Genomic DNA, 9,856 nt, shown 5'->3' with positions numbered 1-9,856 from the left:
AAGGCCTCAGAGCCCTCAACCAGAAAACACAGGAGCTGAACAAACTGAACCCTAACTACACAGGATTCCCATCAAATGGGATTCTGCTAAATTTAGCTTGAAAACTGACAGCTCTAAAACAACCGGCCTGATGCTCATCAGGGAGAGATTCAGGCCAGGGAGCACCTTCTTCTGCACTGACGGGGTGGGATGGCAAGGCTGCTGCCAGCGTGTGTTTCCAGGTTCCAAGTAGAAGGAGCATCCACCCTGGGCTCCACGCAGGCGGGTGGCTCCAGAGACATGCGTATGTTCTTGTAACTTGTGCACACAGGCCAGGGGTTTTCTAGAAGACACCACACAGCACATGGATCTGACAAGCCCAAAACACATCTGAAATGCAAATGCAACCAAATACTTCAGACTGTTTCTCTCCTTCATAAAATGCACACACAGATGTGGGGCCAACACCCTTCACTGCACGCCAGGTCCCCAAGTCCAACTTCCCTTTCAGATATGAGTGCTTCTTTTACAAAACCAACACCTATTTTCAAAAATCAAAATTTGCTTGGATTAGATTGTACTTAGTACAAAAAGTGAATCTATTTTTTCTAGTTTCAAGATTTTCTATGCCAACACAGAAGTAACTAAGTGAGACATAAGACTTAAGTGCAGGGAAGTACACCAGACCCCGCCACGCAGTTACACCGAAAACCCACTTCACGTGGCTGACACAGAGACTTGCAAAGAAGGTCATTTTTCACAAAGGAATTCCCCAGGCTTACTCAGTAATACCAAAATTCCATAATGGAAGTTACCTCACATGTCAAATTGGACCGGGGTGGGGGCGAACTGAGGGGGTACATTTAAGTGTTATTCCGAGATGCTACAAAATCACTAGGCTGGTCAAAAAGCAGTGATTAGAACCAAGGAAAATTAGTCTTTCTCGAGAAGATAGACACTCAAAGAACCTGAGAACAGGGTAAATTAAACAGAATCGCACCACAGGGCAGACACGTAAACTGACTGACATCACAGCACTTTTTTTTAATTCTCACGATATTTGCTTATTTTGTATTATCTTGAAGACAAACGGATTATGACCTTCTAAAATACCAAAAGTGTCCTGAAATCTTACCAATTCCTTTCCTTAAAGGAACGAGGCCTTTGAACCACAAACACCATGACACCTGCAAGGGTTTCCGTGAGATAAGTCATGCGTTTCATAACCCAGATCGCCACACAGCGCGCTCCCTGACACCCGCCTCAGGACACAACAGACACAAGCTATCGAGCAAGAATCTGTTAACAGTTTTATTATTTTTGTGTTAAATACCATGGGACAGGATTGGAAGGATGAAAAACTCAGTCAACAACTGCCTCACAAGGGATAAGAAAAATTCTGCCATGATATTAGCAAAGGTGAAGGAGAAAATTTACACTGTACGAGGCACCATTTCCCCACAGAATACCTCTTGGCATTTCCTGAATGAGTGGGATTAGCAATCTAAATAAATCATATTTCAAGAGGTAACAGCAACAGATAAAATTTAAAGGGATTATTAAAATAACATTTACAAGACTCTGAACAATTCTTGAACTCTTATTAAAACCACAAAGAAAGAACAATTCTTTATTTATGAATTTCATAAAGGACTGAATGTGCAATGACGCCTGCTAGGGACGGTCTGGTGGCGGTGGCGCTGTCCGGAGCCCAGCACTCTGCTCTTACGCGTTTCTTTCTAACCGTGAGACCGTTACGGGCGAGGCCTACATGACGCTGTACACACAAAGCATGGTCACCGTGGGCCACATGGTCACCGTGGGCCACACTACCAGTGAGATGGCAGGTAAACGAATCTTTTCTGGTCAAGAGGAAAAAAAGAAAGAGCACTCTGCATGCTTCACTCTACAAGATGAATTTCCCTAGAAAGAATCCAATGAAAATGGCTGCAATGACAACAAGAAGTGAAGGAAGAGGACTGGTGACGTTCTCTCTGAAGGACACAGCTGAGGTGGATCCAGGTTTTTCCGAATGTGCTACCTTCCTGAGCCGTAAGCCTTCATCCTAGGAAAAAACACAGGCACAAAAAGAGATTTCAAAAACAAATGGCATCAGACCACAAGCTACAAACCCAGAGACAGACAACAGAGCCATACGCAGGTGACCGGGGGCCCACAGTGTCCTCACAAACGGCCCTTCAGCCACAGACGACCAGAAACAGCCAGTGCTAGTCAGAGTCCGGCTTACACACACGTGGCAAGCCAGCCCCACACAGGGAGAGCCGGGACCTCGCGGGACTGGGGGAGAGGGAGGGTGTGAGTAAAGGGCTAGCACCTGGCCTGGACCACGGAGGAGACACAGGACCCTGTTTTGTAAGAAAGAAGGGACACAAAAGAGGGGGAGAGCTGCTCGCAGGACCCAGGCCCAAGGCTCTACACCTGGACTGGAGACCACTTTTCTGCAAGGTGATCTCCACTTCCAGACCAGAGCGGCTGCTCCATCCTGACTGATGCTGTCTCACACAGCAGTTTCTGACAGTCAGCCTGGGATTTTAGGGGACAAGGTTCTCAGTAACACGACAACAGTCACTCAAAGTAGGAGGCTGTTACGACACTTCACCAGCTGCAGAATGACACTGGAAAACACCCACACCTCTGCACTAAGGCAGTTGGCTTCACCTGGCCTACCACTGTGACCAGAGAGGGGGCAACGCTTCACATCCTCAGCACATGCTGGTCTCGCTTCTCGCACTCCCCCCGCCCCGCCGCCGTGCATTCATCAGTAACACCACATGCCCTTGGCGTCATGCTGTCTGCCTGTATGCCCGGCTGCTCGGAGGGGCTGTGGGTTTGGGTCTTGTTCCGGTTAGTCCTATGTGGACACCAAAATGACTCTCAGTCCCAGAGAGAACTTTAAAAGGCACTCCAGATGACTCTGCCTCCCTGGGTTTGGGGTGCGGCCCGGACATGAGGTAAGAGCTCACAGGAGACTCCAATGAACAGGCTGGATGAGGAAGAGGGGGTGGGGAGGTGAAGGGCAGTGGGAGATCCTGCCCAGGGAGGCTGCCGCAATGCCAGCCTCGATGTGAGCTGTTAAAGGGCCAGAGGTCAACTCAGTGCACCAGTGGCCTTCAAGGTTCTTTTATCTTTTAAAAAGCAGGATGCTTCTTCAAACAGCATCTCCTAGAGAACATCAGTCAATTCCACCACCTGTCTCCCAGCGTGCTCAGCCTGGCAGTTCTTGGCATTCAGGCCTCAGCTCTCTGAACACCTGGGCTCAGCACGCTGGGGAGCACACCGTCCACCAAACACAGAACTGAGGTCACGGCAGGTAAAGGCAAAGTGCAAACAGGAGCCCCCTTACAAGTGCATGGGGCTGTGCGTGGTTGTGAAACAGAGACCATCTCTCCACCCTCCAGGTAGGTGCTCGAGGCAGGGGCCTTGGAGAGGGGCTTGGGAGAGGGAGAAACAGCCAGAAAAACCATCTCAGCACAGGTCAAGCCACCTCACAGGAGCCTTCAATGGGAGTCATGCATGAAATTTAAAATTTTCTAAGCCCATTAAAAAGGTACCAAAATTGATAAAATTAGCTTTAATAATATATCTTTTACTGAATCCAACAGAATTCAATATTATTTCAACATAACAATACAAAACAGGGATTTTTCTTGCACTATGTGATCACAGCACATCTTAATTCCAACGAAGCACACCCTGGTGGCCCGCCCTGGACGACAGGGGCTCCTCGCGGGGACGGCACTGCTGCCGCAACCGACGAGGCCAGGCCCGGGCACGGAGGCTGCTCCAGCGACCGAGAAAGCGGCAAGGCCAGGCCGGCCCCCAGCGCCCAGGCCGCTGCCGAGCAGGGCCGGGCGGGCACTCACCCTCAGGAGCCGGTTCTCTTCCGACAGCTTCATCATCTCCCCCTGCAGCCGCTTGCACTCCTCCACGAGCTTCCTCGTCTCGGTGTCACTGAGGGAAACGCTGTGCGGCTTTGGCACGGGCCCGTCCTGCTTCGCAGCGTTCAGGGGAACGGCTTTGCTGGGTTCCATGTCGTTCTGCATCACAAAGATAGCAGGTGGGGAGTTTGTCAACTGACAACTCTCCTTACTGGTTTTAAACAAAACTTAAACTCCACATCCTTGTCCAAGAAATTATTTACACAGCAAGTTCTGACAGGTTTCAATTTCATTATTAACGGTTTTAAAATGTCCAACATCTGGTCCCCTGTGACCAGCTCTACAGGACAACAGTGAGCACGAGTGGTCACCAAGGTCCGAGCACGTGGCTCCCTGCTCTGCACCCACCTCCCACCCCAGAGCAGCGAGCATGCAGCTCACATCGTCCTCCAAGATTCTTTCCTACCACACCTCAAAGTCTGGGAGAGCAAGAGTCACTCGTCTGTGCGTTCACCCCTAAACCCAGCACCCCAGCCAGTGGTCACTCAACAAGGACACTGAGGGATGCCTGCCCGTATCCACACACAAAGTTCACGGTCAGTGCTGATTCTGCAGCCCGAGTGAGGTGCCGGAGGGCAGGGGGATGCAGTCGCAACCACTCAAATGAAATCAGACCACCTAAGAGAAATGCGTGAGAGAAAACCCAAGTTCTGTTCACAGAAAAAAGTCACTGGAGGACCTGGAGCCTGAAGAGGAGATAATGAGCACAAACACGTGTCATGGGGAAAAAGCAGGCAGGGAGAGTCCGCCTGACAACTGCGCTCAAACATGAGTGGCCCCCACGTTTATGAAGTAACACTCCCTGCTGTAAGTCATCAGATTCAGTACAGGGCCAAAGTGGTGCTCTGGCACTCTAAATTACAACCCCCGCGTCTTAAGTCAGGCCAGCACTGACCCATGTGACCCGGCGGGCCCCCAGGTGCCCTGAGCCTCAACTGGACACCTGTCCACCTGAACCTCCTCTCCACCTTCAAGCACCCCAACAGGACTAGCACAGCAAGTCTTGTCTTCAATTAAAATTTTACTTGCTAAAAATTTAACTTTTCAGATAGCAAGGTATAAACTGCTTTATTCAGATATAAAATTCTACCAAAAACATTTTCAAAGTCAACTTTACGGCAGGTTCCACAGTACTCACCAGAGGATTTAATTACAGTCAACAACTGCCACAGCATCCCAGTTCTGGAATTCACACTGAGTACAAGTGGGGACAAGACATACTTCCTATGAAGGGGTTGTGCTCTGATTGCTATGTCTAGATCCATGTAAAAATGAACACCACTGATTATACTGAGGTCCCAGTCAACACTCAGATCCCCCTCTCTCTCCGAAGCATCCCCGCCGGGCCGGGTACAAGAAGCTTGCTTCATGATCCTCTCTGCTTCTGTGCGAGCCTCCTCCTCCCTCTCTCCCTTTCCAGCCAAGCCCCTCAGGTCTGCTAAAAATCCCGTTTCAGACGATGGTACCCTCCACCAATAGCTTCTCTCTTCCTTTCCTTCATAGTCACTAGAGTTCACTTCAAAATGGCTTCCCAAGACTTCTCACTTTCCACCTGAAAGCAGCCCAGCGACTGGGAACCAGGATGGCACACGGCCTTCCTTCCTCCATGAAGACCAACGGTCCACGATACCACAACTCGGGGAAAGAGTATCACCCTCATGCCAGAAAACTAAGAAATTAACAGGAGATACAAAAGGTCAACCAAGCAAAGACAAAATTAGAATGAGGACTCATCAAATTCTTCCCAAATGGCTTTTTATTTTTGAACAAATTTTTGAAATTCTAGAAAATTGAGAATATAAGAGAGGAAATTACCTCCCATTCTCTCATCAATTCAACATAACTATTATTCCTGTATTATCTTCCAATATTCTTTCATATGCATGTTTTATAAACTCAGCATACATTTAACTTTTAAATCTTTCTTTATTCATTTATACGTACATCTTTTAAGTGTCATTCTAAATGACATGATGTCACTAAATACTATTCTGTGCCTTACCAAAGTTACTTAAACATTTCACTCTTATTAACATCTGATGGGAAGCTCCCACTCTGGGATTTTAAATACCACCTCAACTGACAGCATCTCACAGTGACAGAATGAGATCTTTTAATTGAAAATTTTCCTTAATGTAGTTATATTGCCTTTATAAGGAAAAGGAAAAGAAATGTCATGACCAATCTGTGGTGCATACATGTTAAAGAGTAGAATGCATGGGATAATAGTGAAGCCTAAACACTTGTCAGAAGTGAGCCCAACAGGTCATGAGATAGTCACACTGAGTACGTGCACACACACCCTGTGATCACAAGATTCAGGTCCCTACAAACCAGTCAGCACACACAGCAGGGGAAAGGAAATCCAATTTACTGATTAACTACTTTACAGTGGAAGCATACAGAAGCTAACTCGGGGTGGCTAAAGAAGGGTTGAGTGGGGGGCGTCACTGGTGTGGGACAAGCTGGAGACACCAAGGCTGCTGGGACCTAACTACAGGCTCCACTGCATGGTCCCTCCTCCAGAGTTGCTTCAGGCGCTCCCCCAAAGAGGAGATGGGTTCTTCTGAACCCGTGTGGACACCAACTGGAGGCATTCAACAAGCTGTGACGCCGAGCAGCCAAGGAGCAGTGACGCTGCGCACATCTAACACTGCAACTCGGAAGAGACTCAGCAGTCAAGGCCATGGTACCACGAAGAGCATGCTGCCCTGTTTCACATGACTCAGCCTATCAGCAGTAAGCCCCTCCACCTAGGAGATGAATTTACCGCTGTACTTTTTAGAAAGCCTCCTTTAGAATCTCAGTTCCAATAATACTCTGAATTATTCCCTTTAGGGATACTTAGAAAAAGTGAGGGCTTAGGGGCTGCCAGAAAAGGAAAGGTGCGATAAAAGGCAAATATGGTTTCTGCACTGAAGCCCTGGGATGGACAGAGGAGGGAAAGAACGCACACCAGGGCAACACTCGTGGCTCCTGGGGGAGTGAGGGGTCCAGGGCATGTGCAGGGGGTAAAGAGCAAAGCCCAGAGCTGCAGCAGGAAACCGCAGGAGGCTCAAATAAGACCTCAGCTGAGAGGAGGCAGTGTTGAATATAAAGTTACCAAAATATCAATACATCTGCAGTCTAAACTAAAATCACAAAACTGTTAGAAAGTATTAGGCCTTTAGAGAAAGGAGTAGGTTTTGAAGCCTTAGTGTACGTGTTCTCTGAAAGCCAGAGCTCCCCAGAAGCAGGAAATGCGAGAGAGAGGCAGCCTATGGCACCAGGGACACCCCCAGGAGGTCAAGGTCGACAGGTGTGCCAGTGTCGTACTCAACTGGATGTTAGGTGCACACAAGCATACACAAAGGCGCACACACGGAGACACTAAAACTCAAATGTGACCTCAGATCTGTAGGGCTCCTGCCACCATTCTCCCCCGGGGGCACCAACAGTTAAAGACAGTGGACCGTCAGCTGCATGGGACAGATGTGAGGCAGAAATCTCACTGATCTTTCTTATGTATAAACATAAAACACCTGCCTGGAGAGTGACATCCACCAGCTCCTCCCCCTTGACTGACACCTGCTGCCCCCATCAGATTTTTCCCAGAAGATGCTCCCCAAACCTCAGCGACAGTGAAAAAGCATGCCCACTTCATAATAATGCTCCCATTTACACTGTTCTGCTCACGACTGGGATGTTAAAAGAGAAGAATTTGCATGCGTAGTTTTTAAGTGACTGTGGTTCTGCTGTCATTTTAAACATAGCTGAAATTTTCAGTTCTAGTTACTGCACATAAAACACTCACAATAAATACCTCGCACGTGCTCAGTGACTACGTCACCGTGATCAGTGACACTGGCAGACTCGTCTATCTGTCAGCTCCCTGAAACAAACCTTCTGCTTCTCCTGTTTGAACACACTGAAGGCCCTGGGCTCATTCTTCGCACTATAAGTGGTAGGTGCTGTGCCTGTGCTGTTGATGCTGCTCAGCGGAGCGACGGCCACGGCGGGCCCTGGAGGAGCGAGACCCTGAGGTGCAGGGGAAACACAGTCTCAGATTCACACCGAGCTCTGACCACTCCTGCGAGGGACTGGGGATGACTAACACAGAGATCATTAGGCTCTCAACATTCAACTTATTCTATAAAGACGTGTCAAACATAAGAAATAGTAATAAATAATAGTTATGTTAAAGCAAAAAGTACCTTTTTGAAGTTTTTCTATGAATTAGCTACAATCAACTTGCATTACGTTCACTAAACTAAATGCATAAACCTTATTAACCTTAGGCCAGCCTCATGTTGTCCTAGAATGAGGACCTTCTACCTGCGTGGCTTCTAATTTTTGTTACTAATGAATACTTGTCAATACCTGAAGAACAAGCACTTCAGTTTTCTTACCTTTGAAAACACTCAACTTGAATAATGTTTAAATTAAATAAATTTTTCCAAGGGTTCAAAAATTACAATATATTTATACACTTCTGTTTTCAGCACAGACACCCCTCCCACAAACACAAACATGCGCGTGCACACACCCCTACCTGCCTCCCAGGATCAAGACACAAACACACACACAGCATTCTAGCACACCACTGTATCTCCACAGTTCTCTATCTTCTCAAATTCCTTTAACACACTTAAAGATAATACCATACAAAAAGGCTGTAGCAGACTCAAATAATACTTACTAATATCCAGGTCACTATACATAACTATGATAAGACCTCTCCATCTTACTTGATAAGGCACTGTCGCCAATCTGTTCTTTATCTCAACAGAAAATAATGCACACTTAATCATAAAAAATCTTTATACACAGGACCCCTGAGGTTCCCTTTCTTGACTGCCCTTCACTCTTCATTATGATAAGTATTTTTTCCTTGAAAATAACATTGTATCATAAAGCAAATGTCATTAACAGATGTTAAATGGAGGGCTTATAAATGAAATGTAATACTTTTTTAAAATTTGGAAAATGTCAAGTAAAGTTGGTGGCCTAAAAAAAAAAATTTTATTTCAACAGAATTAAGTGATCAAATATCATTACTAACAAGTTAATTTAAAACCATGAACAGTAACTGGACGTCAGATTTCACAATACAGAGATAATCATAACTAACAAGCGTTAATAACTCAGACAACTGCGCTTGCCATGAACTTACTAAAACGCACCACCAACGTGCTCAGGACCCTGAGGACTGGGGGCCACAAGTCTCAGTGCCTAAAAGCAGAAATGGCCAGGAAGTGTTAGTAACAGGACCTCTTTTCATTCTAAAATGAAAGGTTTCTTGGACTCCTAGACCATTCTAGGTACGATCCAAATCAGAGACCTATTTCCCAAAAAGAAGCCCATATTCTAATGATGGTTCAAATACATTATGACTGTTTCATCACAAAAATGACCTCCCTAAACAATAGACAAAAAAATACATGGACTCAACCAGTATACTAGCACCCTTCCTACAAGATAACCAAAACCTTCATTTTCTTAGTTATATATTTGGCATCAAGGTTCTAAAAACCCTAAGGAAATCAACAACATAATAACATACTCTTTTCCAACTGCCTTTAGGAACAGCAAACGCCAAGAACTAACAGCACACCTGAACAGACACGGATCCTCACACAGGGTGCCGTACCTCATGTGCTTAACTGACTGTCTACTTCTTTGGGGTGGCTCAGGGAGGTGGGTGAGGGGCTGCGGGCAGGGGTGAGAGGGGATGGGGTACCAAACGTTAAGACACACTGAGTCAACATCACAACGCTGAGACTTGCTGCCTACACCAACTCTGAGAACAAAGTATAACAACTATGATAGCTACCGCACCATCTATCAGCTTTGGATATTAACTAAAGCTTTCTAAATGGATTACTAAAGGTCCTAAATTCAGATGGGCAACTCTTCAGAGTGAATGTGGAAGGGGCCGC

The 9,856-nt window shown here is 46.6% G+C and overlaps 1 protein-coding gene across 3 annotated transcripts in view; it reads right to left on the bottom strand.

The window, feature by feature from the left end:
* Positions 1–1,266: 1,266 nt before the first annotated feature.
* VAPA (VAMP associated protein A) overlaps positions 1,267–9,856 on the bottom strand; it is a 36,009-nt gene continuing 27,419 nt past the window's right edge. For 2 of the 3 annotated variants that reach the window (XM_005224173.5, XM_059880812.1), the window contains exons 5-7: positions 7,821–7,955; positions 3,864–4,037; positions 1,267–2,044 (exon numbers count right to left, since the gene is read on the bottom strand). In XM_005224173.5, coding sequence (XP_005224230.1) covers positions 1,886–2,044; positions 3,864–4,037; positions 7,821–7,955 — 468 coding nt within the window. In that variant the 3' untranslated portion in view covers positions 1,267–1,885. The remainder of the gene's footprint in view (positions 2,045–3,863; positions 4,038–7,820; positions 7,956–9,856) is intronic. The other variant, NM_001075733.1, reaches the window with a different exon arrangement.

The sequence above is a fragment of the Bos taurus genome, chromosome 24, assembly GCF_002263795.3.
Source record: "Bos taurus isolate L1 Dominette 01449 registration number 42190680 breed Hereford chromosome 24, ARS-UCD2.0, whole genome shotgun sequence".
Taxonomy (NCBI): Eukaryota; Metazoa; Chordata; class Mammalia; order Artiodactyla; family Bovidae; genus Bos; species Bos taurus.
The sequence above is the reverse complement of the archived record's forward strand: the minus strand, read 5'-3'. Positions and strand labels throughout refer to the sequence as shown.